Consider the following 20,943-nt stretch of genomic DNA (forward strand, 5'->3'; position numbering starts at 1 on the left):
GGCACAAGTGAAGAGTGTAGTGGAATACTTTCCACTTGCCTGGATTGCTGTAGCTCCAACAACACTCAAGAAGCTTGACACTACCCAGGACAAAGCAGCCACTTGTTTAGCACTACATCCACAACCATCTATTCCCTCCACCACCGACGCTCAGTAGCAGCAGCATGTACTATGTACAAGTTGCACTGCAGAAATTCATCAAAGATCTTCAGACAACACCTTTCAAACCCATGAACACTGACATTGAGAAGGACAAGGGCACCAGATACATCAGAAAACCATCACCTTCAAGTTTCCCTCAAAGCCACTTATCATCCTGACTTGGAAATATATCACTGTTCCTTCGTTTGTCATTGGGTCAAAATCCCGGAATTCCCTCCCTAATGGCAAATGGGTCAAACCACAGCAGATGGATTGCAGCGCTTCAAGAAGGTAACTCACTACCACTTTCCGAAAGGCAACACGCGGTGAGCAAAAAGTGCAGACCAGCCAGCAGCACCCATGTGTCACAAAAAATACATTTTTAAAAAATAGACATAGGCTAATCATGCTTCATATTCTCAGAGTCAGTTTTAAGGCCTTAACCAAGTATTTCCCTTAGGTGTTTATGGCTATATATATGTTTTTGTAACTTTTTGTAATATTAACTCCACATTCTATTTCTCAAATTACATTTCCTTTATTTCAGATTTCCTCAGGAACTTAACGTTGGAAAGATAAGTGCAGAGGTAATGTGGAATTTATATGCGCAGGACATGAAATATGCTATGGAAGGTACGTAATAAGCTAGATTAGATTTCCTACAGTGTGGAAACAGGCTCTTCAGCCCAATCAGTCCAAACTAACCCTCTGAAGACTAACCCACTCAGACCCATTTCCCTCTGACGAATGCACCTGACACTGTGGGCAATTTAGCATGGCCAATTCACCATAACCTGCACATCTTTGGATTGTGGGAGGAAACCGGAGCACCCGGAGGAAACCCACGCAGACATGAGGAGAATGTGCAAACTCCACACAGACAGTCACCTGAGGTTGGAATCGAACCTGGGACCCTGGTGCTGTGAGGGCAGCAGTGCTAACCACTGTGCCATCGTGCTGCCCATTGAAAAGTTTTATTGTTTTGATTTGATCATTGATACAATTTTTTTTAAAAAACTGCGTTTCCATTTTATGAAGGAGCAACAGTCAAACTTCATTTGTTAGTCTCTGAGACTATCGTAGTCTGCACCTCTTACTCTATGTGGGGAATCGGGCACATTCCAGCATAACTGTCTGTGCGCATGCAGTGTCTCCAGCTGCAGCTTCTGCAAGCCTGAGTTTCAGAGTTGGAGTAGTGTCTGGGAACACTGGAGCATTTGGAAGGAGGAGCGTATTATGGATAGAGCGTTGGTCACACCGCAGACTCAGATTCCTCAGGCAGAAAGGGAATGGATAACCAAAAGGCAGAGCAGGAGGACTAAGCAAGCAGTTCAGGAATCTCCTGTGGCTATTCCCCAGCAAAGCAGATATACTGTTTTTGGATACTATTGAGGGGAATGGCCTTTCGAGATAATAGTAGCAGCTAAATTTATGGCACCATGGTTGGTTCTGCTGCACAAGGAGGGAGAAGCAGGTATAGAAAGACTATAATATTCGGGGATTCAATCATAAGGAGAATAGATAGGTGTTTTGTGGCCACAAATGAGAATTCAGGATGGTGTATTGCCTCCCTGGTGCTAGGATCCTGGATATCTCAAAGCAGTTGCAGGACAGGGGAGGGTGAACAGCCAGTGGTTGTGGTACATGATGGTACTAGTGACATAGATTAAAAAAAAGGATGAGGTCTTAAAAGAAGACAGAGAACTGGGAAGAAAGTTGAAATGGACAATCTCAAAGGTAGTTATCTCAGGATTATGACCAATGCCACAAGCTACTAAGAGGAGAAACAGTAGGATATATAGGATGAACACCAGCTGAAAAGATGGTGTGAGGGCGAGAGTTTCAGATTCATTGGTACCGGTTCTAGGGAAATGGAACCTATCCAATCTGGATGGGTTATACCTGGGCAGGACCGGGACTGATGTCCTTGGTATGTGGGATGGGGGCTGGCGTTACTTGGTAAAGTGGTTGATGAGGGATTAAACCTGTGTGGCAAGGGGATGGGAACCGGAGGGGTCGGACAGTAGATCCAGAACTTGAGGGAGAGGTAGAAACCAAGGCAAACATGAACAAGAACAAGAACAGGCAGGGAAACGCTACTGAAAAGAGTTGGGGTGGTGGTCTGGAATGTGCGATGTATAATAAGCAAGGCTAGATGACCTTAGAGCTGTGGCCAGTACTTAGAATGATAATGTTATTGCGATTATGGTGACTTGGCTGAACGAGGGACAGCACTGCAGCTGAATGACCCATGATTGAGATGTTTCAGGTGTCTTAGAAGAAAATGTTAAAAGAGGTGGGGGAGTTGGATTACTGCTAAAGGACTATCTCACAGCTGTATCGAGGGAGGATACATCAGAGGACTTGTGCATTGAGGCAATATGGGTAGAACTTAGGAATAGGAAAAGTGAAATCACAATGTGCGGGAATGCTACAGGCCTCCCCACAGCAAGCAGGAGACAGAAGAGAGAATATGTCAACATATTTTGGAAAGATGTGGGTTGTTGTGGGTGATTTTAACTTCTCTGTATTGACTGGGACTCACTTCGAGCTCAGGGCTTGGATAGGACAGAATTTGTAAGAACCATTCAGGAGGGTTTCTTGACGCAGAATGTAAACAGTCCAACCAGGGAAGGGGTTAGACTGGATTTGATTTTGAGAAATGAGCCCGGCCAGGTAAGTAAAATTTCAGAATTTCGGGAGTAGTGACCTGATACTGTGAGTTTTAAGATACACATGGATAGGGATAACAGTAGTCCTCGGGTGGAGGTATTAAATTAGAGGGAGGCGAACGATAATACTTTTAGGTAGGAATTGGAGAATTTTGACTCGAGGCAGCTACTTGAGGGTAAATCCATATCAGTCATGATGGAATATTTCAAACGGCAGTTGATAAGAGTGCAGGATCAAGAATGAAAGATATGTATGATAAGTTACGTGAATCTTGGCTAACCACAGATATTATGACCTTGGTCAAAAAGAGAAAGGAACATACATAAGGTCTAAGAGGATCAGAACTAATGAAGCCCTTGAAGAATATGAAGAAAATAGGCAAGAACTTAACCAAGGAACTAGAAGGACTAAAAGGGGTCATGAAAAGTCTTTAATGAACAGGATTAAGGAGAATCCCAAGGCTTTTTTATAGATATATTAAACAGCAAGAGGGTAGCCAGGGATAGGTTGGCCCACTCAAGGACAAATGAGGGAATCTGTGTGGAGCCAGCAGAGGGAGATGAGGCCCTAAATACCCTGGTATTTATTGGACAGAAGGAATTGGTGGCAGATGGTCTCAGGAAAGGGAGTGTCAAACTTCTCAGCCCAGTTGCTATTCTAAAAGACGTGTTATGTATCTTAAAAAGTATTAGGGCAGATAGCTTTTCGATCCTGATGGGATCTATCCCAAAATATTGAAAGAGGCAAGCTAACAAATTGCAGGAGCATTGGCAAACACCTTTGTATCCTCTTTGGCCAAAGGTAGCACCCCAGAGAAATTGAGAATGTGTTCCATTGTTAAAGAAGGTTTGTAAATCTGGATCCTCAGGAGGAACCTCGGTTCTGCAATCGGTCAAATAAACACGAGCAGCTCTGTCTGGTTTCAGCAAGATTTAGCAACTATTATGACGCCGGGCATAGTACCTCTGTGTACTCTGGAAAAGCTTAAAACAATAGCAACTTTTATAGGTCTCTTAACGAACAGAACAGCCTTAATTGCAAAATTAATCCAATAAAATGACAAATAGACATAAAATTAAGCCAGTGATTTTTCCTGGGCACTACGTGTTTGCACGTTTTTACCTCTCGCACCTGCATCTACAGGGCCAGTTCAAATACTTCAATAATGTCATATCTTGCTTAGTTAATTCATACTGTGAACAGGGCATTGTTTGCTAATCTCTTTCAATTAGTTCAGGAATGCAGTTTTCAGCAGAGTTAGATGCCATTGCTCCTAGAAGCCATTTTGTTATGTTATTTTATGTTACTTGCATGAAGAAGCCATTTTGTAATTAGCAAAAGCATGCATTAAATGGTTGCTCCTGACGACAGCCTAAATCCAGATTTTGGATCCTCAGGGAAACAGGGATAATCCAGGAAATTACAGGTCTGTGAGGCTCTCGTCAGTAGTAGGGAAATTATTGAAAAAGGTTCACAGGAATAAGATCTCTACCCATTTAGAAGCAAATAGACTTATTAACAATATACAGCATGATTTTATGTGGGGGTGTTGTGCCTAACTAACTTGATAGAGTTTTCTGAGGAGGTGACAAAGGTGATTGATGAGGGAAAAGTGGTTGATGTCTACGTGGACTTCGGTTAAGCCTTTGACAAGTGGCATTCTGGATTAGTGGTGCTGGAAGAGCACAGCAGTTCAGGCAGCATCTGAGGAGCAGTAAAATCAACGTTTCGGGCAAAAGTCCTTCATCAGGAATAAAGGCAGAGAGCCTGAAGGGTGGAGAGATAAGCAAGAGGAGGATGGGGTTGGGGAGAAAGTAGCATAGAGTATAATAGGTGAGTGGGGGAGGGGATAAAGGTGATAGGTCAGGGAGGAGGGTGGAGTGGATAAGTGGAAAAGAAGATAGGCAGGTAGGTCAAGTCATGGGGACAGTGCTGAGCTGGAAGTTTGGAACTAGGGTGAGGTGGGGGAACGGGAAGTGAGGAAACTGTTGAAGTCCACATTGATGCCCTGGGGTTGAAGTGTTCCGAGGTTGAAGATGTGGCGTTCTTCCTCCAGACGTCTCCAATCATCATTTATTGTATCCGTTGCTCTCGATGCGGTCTCCTCTACATTGGGGAGACTGGACGCCTCTGAGCAGAGCACTTTAGGGAACATCTCCGGGACACCCGCACCACTCAACCACACCTCCCTGTGGCCCAACATTTCAACTCCCCCTCCCACTCTGCCGAGGACTTGGTGGTCCTGGGCCTCCTTCACCACCGCTCCCTCACCACCAGACGCCTGGAGGAAGAACGCCTCATCTTCCACCTTGGAACACTTCAACCCCAGGGCATCAATGTGGACTTCAACAGTTTCCTCATTTCCCCTTCCTCCACCTTACCCTAGTTCCAACCTTCCAGCTCAGCACTGTCCCCATGACTTGTCCTACCTGCCTATCTTCTTTTCCACCTATCCACTCCACCCTCCCTGACCTATCACCTTCATCCCCTCCCCCTCTCACCTATTGTACTCTATGCTACTTTCTCCCCACCCCCACCCTCCTCTAGCTTATATCTCCACGCTTCAGGCTCACTGCCTTTATTCCTGATGAAGGGCTTTTGCCCAAAACGTCGAATTTACTGCTCCTCGGATGCTGCCTGAACTGCTGTGCTCTTCCAGCACCACTAATCCAGAATCTGGTTTCCAGCATCAGCAGTCATTGTTTTGACAAGTGGCAGACTAGTACAATTGGTGAAGTCACATGATATTGGGGTGAGCTGGCAAGCTGAATACAGAAACAAAAAATAGAAGATGCAGGAAAAGCTCAGCAGGCCTGGTGGCATCTGTGAAGAGAAATTAGAGTTAACATTTTGATTGAGTGACCCTTCACATTTCCCTCCAAGCTACTCACCATTACGACTTGGAAATATATTACTATTCCTTCACTGTCACTGGGTCAAAATCCTGCAGTTCCTTCCCTAATGGTCTTGTGGGTAAAACTACAGTAAGTGGACTGCAGCGATTTAAGAAGGTAGCTTACCACCACTTTCTCAAGGGCAACTCAGGATGGGTAATAAGTGCTGGCCAGCCAGTGGCACCCAAATCTCACAGAAAATGAATTTAAACAAAATAGATATGGACTAATCATGCATTATATATTCTCAGGGCAGTTTTAAGACCATAACCAAGTATTCCCCTTAGGTGTTTTTGGCTATATATATATGTTTTCTGCAAATTAATGTAATATTAACCCCATATTCTTTTTCAGCTGCCAGACTTACTGAGCTTTTCCAGCACCTTCTGATTTTGTTTCCGATTTACAGCATCTGCAGTTCTTTCAGTTTTTAAGATAGATCAGAACTGCTTTGTCAGAGGAGACAGAGGGTAGTGGTGGAAGCATGCTTTTGGAATGTAGGGCTATAATTGGTGATGTTCTGCAGGGATCAGTGCTGGGATCTCTGCTGTTCATGATCTGCATAAATAATTTGGAGGAAAACGTAGCTGTTCTCATCAGACTGGTAGAGTTGCAGATAGTGAGGAGAATTGTCCGAGGATACAGATCAGTTGGAGACATGGGCAGAAAATGGCAGACGGAGGTAAATCTGAAGAAGTGTGAGGTTAATGCATTTTGGAAGGACGTGCCCAGATGGAAATTATACAATGAATGTCAGAACCCTTAGAAGTATTGATTGCAGAGGGATCTGGTTGTGCAGCTCCACAGATCATTGAAAATGGCAGCACATATAGAAAAGGTAGTAAAGAAGTCCTCAAGCACAATTGCTTTCATTGGAAGAGGCATTGAGTACAAAGAAAGGCAAGTTATGCTGCAGCTTTATAGAACTTTAGTTTGGCCGCATTTGGAATATTGCATTCACTTCTGGTTGCCACATGAACAGATGGGTGTGGATGCTTTGGAGAAAGTACAGAAAAGGTTTATCAGGATGTTACTTGGAATGGGGAATTTTAGCTATGAAGGTTGAATAGACTGGGTTTGTTTTCACTAGAATGCGGGAGGTTGAGGGGCGACCTGATAGAAATTTGTAAGATTCTGAATGGCATGGATAGAGTAAAAAGTATGAGTCTTTTTTCTCAGGGAGGAGGGCTCACTTACTAGGGGACACAGGTTCAAGGTGTAGGGATGGGGGAATGTTTATTAGAGATGTGTGAGACAAGTTTTTCATACAAAGGGTGGAACATGCTGCCAGAGGAGATCGTGGTAGCAGCATTCAGTAAACACCTCGACGAATATACGAATAGGAAGGGAATAGAGGGATACAGATCATGTAAGTGAAGAGAGTTTTAGTAAGGAAGGGCAAAATGTGTTGGTGCAAGCTGGGAGGTCCAAAGTATTGTTCTTTGTTCTAGCTGGCGCAGGTTTAAGGTGAGTGGGGAAGGTTTTGAACGGGACCTGAGGGGCAACGTTTTCACCCAAAAGGTGTTGCGCATGGCATGGTATGTACTACCAGAATAAGTGGTGGAGGCTAGGTACAGTTACAATATTTACAAGGCATCTGGATGGGTACATGAATAGGAAGGTTTTGAGGGATATGGGCCAAATGCTAGAAAGTAGGACCAGGTCAGTTTAGAATGAACAAGTTGAACTGAAGGTTCTGTTTCCGTGCTGTACATCTCTGAGATAACCAGACCGGACTTTTGAATGTAATGTGAGGCATTCTGATGTTATGCTATTTCTAAATGACAAAACATGGCAATTGTGTTATCATAAATCAACACTTTTTAGATATGCGTTTATCATTTTATTTATATGTCCAACTGGCAAATTAGAGGTAGAATAGTATTGTTCCATCACAATTATTTCAGATCATAAAATGTGAGTGACGTTGCAAAAGAGACACATTTTCCAAATCTTGTGTCTTGCTCTTATCACAATAATTCACATGAATTTAAAGGGAAACAGTTTTATACTGTTGCTTTTCTACGAGAAGAACATGCTGATTGGTTGGCAAGTCAATTCATTGTTGGAGGCATTGCCATGGAAAATATACATACTAGATTGTGACTGACAGTTAACTGCCAAATGAAAACAAAGTACAGTGGCTGCTGGAAATCTGAACTTCAAATAGAAAGTGTCGGAGAAACTCAACAGGTCTGGCAGTATCTGTGGAGGAAGAAACTGAATTAATGATTGGTGTTCAATATGACTCAAAATGGTAATGCAGTTTCTGTTGCTACAGATACTGCCAGACCTGCTGAGTTTTTAGAGTACTTGATGTTTTTGGTTCAATTAACTGACAAGCTATTTAAAAAAACGGACTTATTGACTGTGATTGATCAATATATTACCCTGAGGATTGAAACTGCAAATTGCAGGCACCTACTTTGCATTGAAATCAGTTTATTTTATTTTTCTGTCTGAGAAGAATAGTTTTCTGTGTTTTAATGTATTTAGCTTCCAAAATGAATAAGTGGAATGACTAACAATATTAATTTGGTTGCCAGTATAATTTCTTTTACATGTACAGGATTGTGTAGCAAACAGTGACCTTTGTTCCATCACTCTTTAGACCTTCTAAATCCATGACCATTTCCATCTAGAAGAACAAGGGCAGGAGATACATGGGACCACCACTGTAGTGATTGAAATGAGTGGATCTCATAGAATATGAGTTCCCTGTTTGGGACTGTTAACTTGGTCCAATCAAGAGTCCTGGCTAACATATAAGCAGGACTGTCGGAGTTCTGCCAACTCTAGGAGCTGGCTGGGTCAGTGACTTGTACTATGACGTGAAAATAAAGGATGACTTGGTGACATGATACTCACCTCTGTGGAGTTATTTCAGTGGTGACAGGAAAAAAAAATACACCCCTGAAGAGATTCACTCGCCACAGTTGTCTTTGATTTGGGGGTGAGCAGTTCTGGCATCATGTTGCTATTTGAGCAGCTTAACTCATTCGATCCTGCTCTTGAAGACTGGGCTTGGTATGTGGAAAGAATATGTTATTTTTTTTCTGGGCAAATGACATTAAGGCAGACAAAAAGCAACGAGTGACTCAATGACTGTAATTCTTCTGACAGTGTGTGGACCTGCAGTTTTTTTCGGTTATTATAAGCCTAACTTTCTCTGAGGCACCATGTATTAAATCCTTTCAATTGTTGACAGATTTAGCTAAGGAATGTTACAACTTCAAGCCTCCTCTAATTCTGTGACATTATCGGTTTTGGTCAGCAGTTTGAGACCCAGGGGAGTCTGTATTGTTATTTTTGTCGCGATTAAGACTACTGGCAGAGGCACGTGATATTGGTTTAACCGTAAGTGAGATCCTAAGAGACCACTTGGTCTGTGGAATTAATTATGTGACCATGCAAAAGTATCTCCTTGTTGAACCCCAATTAGACTTCAAACAGATACAGCAACTGACTTTGTCATTAGAAAATGCAGCAAGTGGAGTTTATGAGTTACAGGGTATTCCAACTGAAGTGGACTCCATCGCCAGGCTGACTGAGCCTGGGGAGCACCACTTGAGTGAAAGGAATTGCATAGTCTCAGTCAGAACATATCCTGAACAGAGGGACTGTAGATCACCCTACAGCAATGCCCCAACAAAAGAAAAGCCTCAGCCAAACAGTTAAAATTTTCTTGAGTATCCACGCCAGCAAGCCATTGTAGTTATTGCCAGCATACGAACTCAAGACAGCATATTATTATGGGAAGCAAGAATGATTGTCCTGAGCAAAGATTGCTGGCAGATACTGGATGAACTCCACCAGAGTCATCCAGTGGTTTCCAAAGTGAAGAGGTTGGCATGAAGTTATGTCTGGTGGCCAGGATTAAATGCTGACATAGTTGTGTTTGTGGGGTAATGCCATGAGTGCCAACAAGGACATAAACAAGGCGAGTGCCGGCAACTTGCCCACATTCATGGGAATGGCTGAGGAAACCCTAAACTCAGTTGTGTGTCAACTATGCCAGTACTTTCATAGGTTGAATGTTTTTAGTCATTGTGAATGCCCATTCAAAGTAGTTGGACATGCATAGAGTTTGTCATGAAACATGGGAATGACAATTGAAAGGTTACATGCACCTTTTGCAATACATGCACTCCTGGAGGTGTTAGTCACAGACAACAGGCTATCATTTACCAGCAGGGAATTTGAGTATTTCCTACAGTCAAATGGTATTCAGTATGTAACGATAGCTTTATACCATCCATCAGTGGTCTGGCGAAAAGAGCAATCCAAAATTTAAAGTCAGGCTTAAAGAAACAGCTTCACTCAATACCAAACTGTCCCAGTTCCTGTTTGATTTTTGGACCACACCTCACACAACTATAGGGATGGTTCCAACAGAATTGCTAATGGGGAGAAGACTCTGTACCAGGTTAAGCTTGATCATCTTGGATTTGCCGGGGAAGGTGAAATGGCATCAGGAGCACAATTGCTAGCCACAAGATTCAACTCAGCGTAAGAGCTTGTTTACTTTGGGGAAATAAGGCTTGGTATCAAAACCACAGGAATTACTCTACAGAGTTAAGAGGCATGTTCAGCAGAACATCAGGTCGAATAACATAAAAAATTCAGGTTAGAGAGGGGATCCTGAACATGCATGTAGACGACATGAAAGCTGCAATCACGCAATGGGGCAGGAGCTGAACATACTTGGCCCCTCAGAACATCCGGCAAGTCTGTCAGAAATCATGGGTCCTCCCCTTCTGGCTAGGGTTGAAGAAGCCTCTGAGGCTGAGATGGGCAGATGTTGCAGCCTTGATACCATTACCATCTGAAGGCGATGATGAATTTCAGGATAGATGCTTATGAGGTGGGTTACAGTCCGGTACAAGATGCCAGTATCTGAGGCAGGGTTGGAGGAACTGGACCTAATGCAAAAATGCCTCTGGTGAAGCTACGGGAAGAAAAATGGGCCTATGACCCAGGACTCAGTCATAGAGTCATACAGAATGGAAGCAGACCCTTCAGTCCAACCAGTCGTAGATTCATAGAGATGTACAGCATGAAACAGACTCTTCAGTCCAACTCGTCCATGCTGACCAGATATCCAAACATAATCTAGTCCCACTTGCCTGCACCTGGCCCATATTCCTCCAAACCCTTCCTCTGGTACCTCATTCCACATATGCAAAACCCTATGCATGAAAATGTTGCCCCTTAGATCTCTTTAATATCTTTCCCCTCTCACCCTAAACCTATACCCTCAGGGTCTGGACTTCCTCATCCTGTGGAAAATACTTTGTCTGTTTATCCTATCCATGCCCCTCATGATGTTATAAACCCCTATAAGGTCACCCCTCAGCCTCAGATGTTCCAGGGAAGACATGCCCAGCCTACTCAACCTCTCCCTACAGCTCAAATCCTCCAATCCTGGCAACGTCCTTGTAAATCTTTTCTGAACCCTTTCAAGTTTCACTGCATCCTTCCGATAGGAAGGAGACCAGAATTGCACGCAATATTCCAACAGTGGCCTAACCAATGTCCTGTACAGCCGCAACATGACCTCCCAACTCCTGTACTCAACACTGTGACCAATAAAGGAAAGCATTCCTAACATCATCTTCACTATCTTATCTATCTGCGACTCCACTTTCAAGGCAACATGAATCTGCACTCCACAGTCTCTTTGTTCAGCAATACTCCCTAGAACCTTACCATTAATGTATAAGTCCTGCTAAGATTTGCTTTCCCAAAATGCAACACCTTGAATTTATCTAAATTAATCTCCATCTGCCACTCCTCAGCCCATTGGCCCAGTTGATCAAGATACCGTTGTAATGTGACGTAACACTGTCCACTACACCTCCAATTTTGGTGTCATCTGCAAACTTACTAACTGTACCTCTTATGCTCACATCCAAATCACTTATATAAATGACGAAAAGTAGAGGACCAGCACCGATCCTTGTGGCACTCCACTGGTCACAGGCCACCAGTCTGAAAACCAATCCTCCACCACCACCCTCTGTCTTCTACCTTTGAGCCAGTTCTGTATCCAAATGGCTAGTTCTCCCTGTATTCCATGAGATCTAACCTTGCTAACCAGTCTCCCATGGGGAACCTTGTCGAACACTTTACTGAAGTCCATTTAAATCACGTCCACCACTCTGCCCCCATCAATCCTACTTGTTATTTCTTCAAAAAGCTCAATCAAGTTCGTGAAACATGATTTCCCACACACAAAGCCATGTTGACTATCCATAATCAGTTGTTGCCTTTCCAAATACGTGTAAATCCTGTCCCCAGATTCCCTCCCAGAACTTGTCAGGCTAATTTCAGGCTCACAGTTCTGTAATTCCCTGGTTTGTCCTTACCACCTTTCATAAATAGTGTTACCACGTTAGCCAACCTCCAGTCTTCCAGACCCCACCTATGACTATTGATTATACAAATATCTCAGCAAGAGGCCCAGCAATCACTTCCCTAGCTTCCCACAGACTTCTAGGATGCACCTGATCAGGTCCTGGGGTTTATCTACCTTTATACATTTCAAGACATCCAGCACTTCCTCCTCTGTAATCTGAACATTTTCAAGATGTCACCATCTAGTTCCCTACATTCTATAATCCATGCTGAACATCATCCCAAACTAAACTTATTTCACCTGCCTGCTCCTGTCCCATATCTCTCCAAACCTTTCCAATTCATGTACCTATCCAAATGTCTTTTAAACATTGTAATTGTACCCACATCCACCACTTCCTCAGGAAGTTCATTCCGCATGCAAACCACCCTCTACAAAACATTTGCTTTTAATGTCTTTTTAAAATCTCTCTCCTCTCACCTTAAACATGTGTCCCCTAGTCTTGAAATGCCCCAACCTAGGGAAAAGACAACTAGCGGAGGGGGAGGAATGTTGTAATTGTAACAAGGTCAGCCAGGTGAACCTCATATAATAGAGTTCCCTGATTAAACAAGATTAACAGGAGTCCTACCTGACAGATATAAACAGACTGTCAGGTATTCTGCTCGCTCTGGGACCTGGCTTTGGACTGACTGGGTGAGTGTCATGTACTATGCAAATCCAAGGTAACTTGGTAACAGGATTCTAACTTTTGTGGAGTTATTTCAATGACCACCTGCAAGTTACTTCACTGAGCCACCCAGTATCTGCCTTGGAAGTATATTGCTATTCCTTCACTGTCACTGAGTCAAAATCCTGGAATTCCCTCCTTAACAACGTTGTTGGTCTGCCTACAGCGCATGGAATGTTGTGGTTTAAGAAAGCAACTTACCACAATCGTCTTGAGGGAAATTAGGGACGAGGCAATAAATGCTGGCCCAGTCACTGACACCCAGGTCCCGCAAGTGAATAAGGAATGTTTTCAATTATGGTAACACATCTAATATTGGAACTATGTTTAGTATTTTGCAAGCAGAGGCTGGTTGGGTACAGCCATTATCTTTTGGGAACAGCTAACAAAGCATATTGTTTGGTTCAGATCCACTTTGGGGTATTGGAGCTACCTAACTAAAGTCACACTAGCCCTGGTGTACCACGCTGTACCATGTTACTCATTTGTGTGATAAACAGAATGTCTTTTTAGCTTGATGGCAGCAACACGTTATGGCGAACAGTGTTACTACTTCAAAGTAACAGCACGAGATTTCTTCAGAGTAATCCATGTTACTCTGACCTCTTTTTGAAAGTGGTCACCTCACCCCCTTTCATGATTGCTTGTGATGGACAGTGAGAAATATTCTGATCAGTGTAGCTATTATCTCACAGTATGGCTTGGCATTCCAAATTTCAGCATCAAGGTGAGCTCAGGCTCTATTCACAAAGTTGTTGGTAAGGCCAATTGTATAACATTGAAATGGTAGGAATCCCATGTGTACACTCACCATTGGAAGTGGGTTTGCAGGAGACAGTGATAATGAACTTCTTGGTGACTTCTCATTTGGCACATCCAGGTGAGAGAGGTAATTTGACTGGTTGATTTCAAAGTTGAATTTAAGTAGAAGTTGAAGCTTGTGATAATGTGATGAGTATTTTATCTATGTATTGGAAATATGCAAGGTTTATGTTTGGTGTCATTCCATTGTAGCCACATTTCACATGGAACCCACGAATGATGTTTGAGAATGCTGAGCCTGGAGGGGATCTAATGGTAACACAATCTATTTGATGTCATTAAAATTGAACTGAACAGCACAAGTTTCTGAAATTGTAAGATCAGTGAAAAGTCATTTGCACAATGGGGGAGGTTTTAACAATGTCAAAGGAACACAGGGACAAGGCATTGCTATTGATATGTAAATAAGAAATCTGCCAAAAGTTTCTCTATAATTGTCCACTGCAAACTTCACTCCACTGGGCAATGTATGCTTTGGAATTCCAACAGTTCCATACACAGCAAGGTTAGGCTTTTGGTGACCTCGTAAATAGATTCAAAGCTATTTGCTTACCATGCAAGTTCAATACTCAAATAGGGAGCAGCAAATCTCTCCTGTGGTACAGTGGCCACACTGATCAGGTCAGTTCTCACTGTGTGTTGTACAAACTCATGAAAAGGCCTAACTTACCACTTGCAGCCCTGAAAAGTGCCCAATGTAAGATATCTCAAAAATTTGACAACAGGTAAAACCAGTTGTTTCAGGTTGCTACTATGCAATAACAGTATTCGGAGATGGTGAGGTCTGCAGATGCTGGAAATCAGAGTTGAGTGTGTGTTGCTGGAAAAGCACAGCCAGTCAGGCAGCATCCGAGGAGCAGGAAAATCGACGCTTCGGGCCGTGCCCTTCATCAGGAACAATGACACCATTCATGCCATTCACCTTTAATGAGACATACTCACAAATGATTAATGTGGTATATGAATTGCAATGATGCATGGTGCTAGACATATAGCTTTTATGTTCCAAAACCTGGAAAAAGGTATCAACTGCACATTGCTTCACAACAGAGAAGATACTAACATAACCAACCAGCCTGTGCTTGTAAAAGTTTGTGTCCAACATTAGATATGGTTCTGTGATTAGTAAGCACTTGCTAAATAACCCTGAGTGTGCTAAGAATTTTGCTGACAAATATTTATTATTCAGGTTCACCATGTCATAAACTTGAAAGTACTGAAAATAGCATTTATTAATTAACTGTTCCTCAATGACAAACAACATGTACCTACTCTGCACCTGTTTCAACTGAACATAATAGGGGATAGCCATTCCATGATCCGCTTCTCAGGTCATTGCCTTATCCAATCAATGTCAACATGCTTGGTTTAAATTTCAACAAAGCTTGGCAGTTAATTATCAACATCATCAAACTGGTGCACTCTCCTTGGCAACACCTCGAGTAATCAAGTTACATTGCCAGCCAATTAGCATGTGATCTCATACAATATAAAAAGAGTTATTGTCCTTTACAATGGCATTCCTTTGAATTGCTGTGATATTGTGTCGACAACAGGACAAAGTTTTGACAAATGTTGTTTTCTCAGCAATATTCAAGTTCCATTCTTGTAAAGATTAAGTCGATTATGTTTTTGTCTTTCCCTCTTTTCACTCCTTTGCTCACTTCCATTCTCACCTAAGCTTATGAAAGAAAAAGTCAATAATGAAACAAGTATGGAAAATTTATTGTTGCTGCAGTTAAATGGTATAAATACCATTCAGGATTGGGATGTAAATTTGAGTCTACTGCATGACGCCTAGCTATTAAGCTGCCGGGCAACCAATTTGCATTCTTAGTTAATTTTTTTGCTTCACTGTATTTAAATAAAGCTGCAATAATTGGAAGAATTTGTATCTTGTAGTATTACTTTACTAAATGTCAAAGTTGGTTGGTTTCAATAACACATTAATAACTCTATTTTGTCAACAAGTATTTTTAAACATACTGAGTTAACCATAACCATTTTTAATGTGATATAATTTTATTAAATAATTTTGATGGGTAACATATTAGCATGAGTGGAAGATTGGCTGGCAGGCAGAAAACAGGATATGCATAATTAGGTCTGTATCTGGTTAGCAGAATGTGATCATTGGAGTCCTGCAGTGGTGTGCGCAGGGTTCCGATAACTTTTAAAACTCTAAAAAGCTTAAATTTTTATCAATGACTTAAATGAAAGGAAAGAAGGCTTGATGACTACATTTGCAGTTGACACCAAGATTGGTGAAAAAGTATGTTAGGAAGTGGATGTTGGGAAGACACATACAATTACATCTGCAACCAGTTCCCTTCAGCATGGAATTTGCTTTAATTAGATCATTCCTTCTTCTAAACCTTGGAGAGTATAGGCCTATTCTGCTCAATCTCTCTTCATAAGCTTGTCTCTGGAATGAATCTTCAAAACTTCTTAATGGCGTCCAATACAGCTACATCGAACGCCAACTAAAGGGATCAACAGTATACATTATTCTAGCTGTGATCTCACTAGTGCTATATGGAGTTGCAGCAACATTTCCTGCTTTTATATTCTGTTCCTTTAGCAATAAATGCCTAAATTCCATTTATCTTCCTTGTTACCTGCTATACCTGCATATAAGGTTTTCTGCAATTCATGCATGAAGAGACCAAGATTCTTCTGCACTGAAATACTACGAAGTTTCTGTTTGGAACACTGAGGAAGAGTCATTGGATCCGAAATGTTAGCTCTGATTTTTCTCCACAGATGCTGCCAGACCTCTTGAGCTTTTCCAGCAATTACTGTTTTATGTATGATTTCCAGCATTCACAGTTCTTTTGGTTTTTACCAACTTATTTTAATGCTCACCAAAAACATGCACAATAAAGGCATGTAAAGACCAGTCCTGTTTCTTTGTCACCTTTGACTGAATAACAGTGTTGTTCAAATTATGGATATTTACATATTGGTAAGAAAGTGACACATAGTAAAGCAAAAGGGATAATTTCTTTTGATTGTTATAGATAGACCACTCGAGAAGTAAAACGCAGTCTCAGAGAATTCATGGAAATGTTTGTCAGGCAGGGGTGCGTTTCAATCTCCAGTTTTTGGAGAACCAAGAACTTTGCTGTTATGACAAAAATGATTGCAATCTACTCGTGAGTGTGTTCATTAATCCATTGCTGCAACATTATCATTGTAGAGGGGAGAGGGATTCACTGAGATCCTTGTAGAGGTAGAGAGGGACTCACTGAGATCCTTGTAGAGGAGAGAGGGACTCACTGAAATCCTTGCCTGCTGCGCTTTTCCAGCACCACACTTTTCAACTCTGCTACATTATCATTCCCACTTAAATTGAAATTCTTGTGTAGAATTAAGGAGAAAGACAATGGGTAAGTGCATCACTGCAGAGAAACAATTGAGTAACATCAGATTCTACTTTAAAATTATAGCCACAATGAAAAGGAATCGAAGCTTACATGGCACCAAAATGAAATTAAATTTAGCTAATATAAAAACTAAAATCAGGATACCAAAATGTTCTTGTATTCTTTAATTATCTGGGGTCTTGTTGCTATTGATAATTTTGGCTGATCTATATTCAATACCACCTCTTCAGAACAGCAATTCTTTAGCAGCTGTTTTCTAAATTTGGAAACTGTGGCATTGAAGAATGCACCTCAGCTGTTTAGAGATATAGGACATCACACTAGTTCTGAGGCATCACTGCTTTCTAAAGCAAAACAGGAAACATTTATTACTTGTGTATATAATTTTGAGCCAAATGAATCATTTAGTGTACCAAACTTTTAACTGCAGAAGGTCTTTCCAGATTGTAGCTTCCTTACATGATGTGCCTGGAGCTGACTGCTCACCTATATATTATTGTTGCTTGCACATTATTATATATCACCAATTTCCACCAATCCATAGCATCCCTCCGTTCTGCCTATACCTCAGCTAATCTGCTGAAACTTTGTCTAGTCTTTATTATCTCTCAGCTTGAGTGGCTGAGCTCACATGCTGGATGTTTGACTTAAATAATCCTACAAGTATCCTGTAAAACCAATTGTATTGTAAAACATCTTATATTTGAAGAGCAGAAATGTTTTCTTCTTAATTATTCAGAAGACTAAAGCCATTGCCTTCTGTTTCCAGTTCAAACACTGTTCTCTCCACTCCTGACTCCATCCTTCTCTCTGGCATCTGATGAAGGCAAAATCAGTCTGTTCCTAACCTCAGCATCATATTTGATGAGAAAATGAGCCTCAGACAACATATACACACCAATAAGAAAAGAACCAATTCCATATATACCTCAAAAACTTTTGATTTCTTTGTCTGATAAGAAATCTATCTACCTCTGGCTTAAAAATATTCAGTGATCTACTTCCATCACTGCCCGAGGCAGAAACCTCCAAAATCTCACAGTTCACCAAGAGAGCATAACTTTCTGCATTTCTCTCCTGTAAGGCTGACCCCTAATTTTAAAATAGTATCCACCCTAATGGTATTCTTGCTCACAAGAGGAATGTCCTTTCCACGTTCGCTGAAGTGCAGCTATTGAGTGAGAAACAGAAGATGGGAAGATGCAGAGAAATCCAAAAGCAGGAAAGAACCAAATAAGGTAGAGGGTGCTGAGGTCCTGCCAAGCTTAATGTCAGTCATTGACATTTTATTCTTCCATTTTCTATCTAGCATCCATGCTGACAGCCTAGCCAAATAGGGAAAATAAACAGTGGCATAGGTTGTAGCCAGTGGCCCTTGGAAATGGTAAGATACTCAGCCACCACGATGATATGGCATGTTGGGGAAGGGTTTCCAATACTTGTCAATTAAGCCTTTAACCCTTTAACCTGACTCTCTTCTCTCTTCTACCCATTTTGTTTAAGTATACACATGATTAGTGGCAAGGTGCCTCAAAGTCAGTACTTTCAAGAAAGGAAAAGTTAACAAGATAGAAGAAATGTTAACACTACAGAAATGAACAGTTGGGCTTAGTGCCCATGATTGTTAACATCTTTGCAACTTGATATGAATCATACCTTGAAGAGATTATGAATAAAGATTGAAAAATTTACAGGGAGAATAACTGTGAAAATGTGTGGGTGTGTGGCATAATATTTGTAACTCCACATTTGGCGTTTAGCATTAGATGTGCTAAATTAAGAAACATAATTTGCATGTTCTAAATTAAATTCGGGCTTGCCAACATAACGTTCATAGGAATAACTCTCAAAACTGTAATAAAAAAACTCATGAAGAAACAAGTTAGATAAATGACTGGGGAAATCTTGATTGTGTAATTGTGTGCAGTTAATTTTTCTCAGCAATAATGTATGTTTCCATAATGCATCCAAGTTGAAGAGCACCCAAGGCATTCATAGACCAGGCTTTCATGTAGGTCAGCAAACAGAAGGGAGAAAGATGAAAGGAATTCTCAATGAGTTATGGTAATAGGCTGAAACGATTTACATGTTGAAGAGTATGGATGATGAAGGAAGTCAACTGGATGATTAGTTTAGACCAGATTCCCTACAGTGTGGCAACAAGTCCACACCGACCCTCCGAAGAGTAACACACCCAGACGCACTCCCCTCTGACTAATGCACCTAACACTATAGGCAATTTAGAATGGCCAGTTCACCTAACCTGCACATCTTTGGACTGTGCAAGGAAACCAGAGCACCCAGAGGGAACACATGCAAATACGGGGAGAATGTGCAAACTCCACACAGACAGTCACCCAAGGCTGGAACCGAACCTAGGTCCCTGGTGCTGTGAGGCAGCAGTGCTAACCACTGAGCCACCGTGCTGCCCATGATCATTGTAGTAATCAAGTCTGGAGATGTCCAAAGCATGAACCTAGCTTTTAACAGCAGATAGACTGGGACACGTAGACGTGTGCAGTGTAACAAATAAAGGTCTTTATGATGAACAGATCATAGAATCAGGAACTCAGTTCTAGATTAAATACAGCAATTTGGTGGCAAGAATGTAAAGTTTGGAGTAAGGGCTCAAGATGATGACTTTAGTCTTATTAACATTTATCGGGAGAAAGTGGACTGGTTTGTTAGGCAGTCTAATTGGAGAGGGGTAAATGAAGCATGGTTGCTAGGTTTTGCATTTGGAATGCCTCTGGAAGGTAATGCCAAAAGGTGGGGCCCAAGGATAGTCTCCTGAAGTTCCAAAGTATTAATGGGAGCATAAACCATTTATGGATATAGTTTGGTTATAATCCATTTAGCACATGCAAGGCCATCACACTGAACTGGACAATGAAAGAGAGTTATTGGAAAGGTTATGAAATTACTCCCACAGCTGCCAGTATCCTGTCACCAGGTTAATCTTTATTTATACATGAACAGTCCTTGACTTTAGTACTGCCTGTTCAATGTCAGCTGTCAGAGTGGCAGTATCTCTGACACGACTTATTTATCTGTCAGCCAGGGCTTCCTGATTGAGCCAATTTAACAGCCCCAAATGGGGAACTGGTATTCTATGATGTCCAGCTGGCTGACCTCGTTACAATCGCTACATCCCTTCCCTTCTGAGTCTGAAGATAAGGGCAATCCTTTTTCTTGGAGAGTCTTCTGGGTCATTTTAGCACTAGGTGACTTCTACAAGTGGCTTATAACAGAAGGGAGCTTGACTCTTGCTCCAGAATTTTACTCTCTCCCTCCAGCTGCAAAAGCATCAATGTGACGACATCCATCATATCCATCTCTGACTCTGAGGACTTGTCAATGTTTGATAAAAAGGGTGAACCCAGGGGTACTTGCATACATTGATAAGTCCTCAGAATCAGAGATGGACATGATGGTTGTAGCTGCCTCGACACTTTTGCCATTGGAAGAAGAGAGTGAAATTTTACTGAGGCACTCCTGGCATAAGGGGCAAGCTCCCATGAGTTACACACTGCCCATATTGGTCGCAAAATCAGAGGAACCTGACCTGGTGGTTAAAAAGAAATCCTCAAAAGGCACTCTAAGGAAAAGGACTGGCCTGTGTCCTCTGGACTTCAACTAGTATGTGTTTTTGCATCGTTACATCATTAATCCCACATACCAAATAATGTCTAAGCATCTCATGAAGGGTGAAAGTAAATTCACATGCTTCTGCCAGCCGTTTTAACCTAGTCAAATCAGATATGGATTCCCCAGTTCTCCAAGTTTTGAGTAAAAATGATGTCTACCTGATTTTTTTTCTCTCTTTCTCTGGGTTCTGTCTTCACCTGTCCACTCCTTTCTCTCTTTCTCTCTCGATTGCTGTCTTCCTCTCCCTAGAACCGAGCACAAATCTCCAACTGAAATCAATTTGTTGTCTCA

At 41.8% G+C, this 20,943-nt stretch overlaps 1 protein-coding gene across 3 annotated transcripts in view; it reads left to right on the forward strand.

Moving 5' to 3' along the window:
* The window catches only part of LOC132809026 (protein unc-13 homolog B-like), a 577,546-nt gene that overhangs the window by 469,207 nt on the left and 87,396 nt on the right, over nt 1-20,943 (forward strand). For all 3 annotated transcript variants that reach the window (XM_060822442.1, XM_060822515.1, XM_060822523.1), the window contains one exon: nt 689-774. In XM_060822442.1, the coding sequence (XP_060678425.1) occupies nt 689-774 (86 nt within the window). The remainder of the gene's footprint in view (nt 1-688; nt 775-20,943) is intronic.

The sequence above is a fragment of the Hemiscyllium ocellatum genome, chromosome 1, assembly GCF_020745735.1.
Source record: "Hemiscyllium ocellatum isolate sHemOce1 chromosome 1, sHemOce1.pat.X.cur, whole genome shotgun sequence".
NCBI lineage: Eukaryota > Metazoa > Chordata > Chondrichthyes > Orectolobiformes > Hemiscylliidae > Hemiscyllium > Hemiscyllium ocellatum.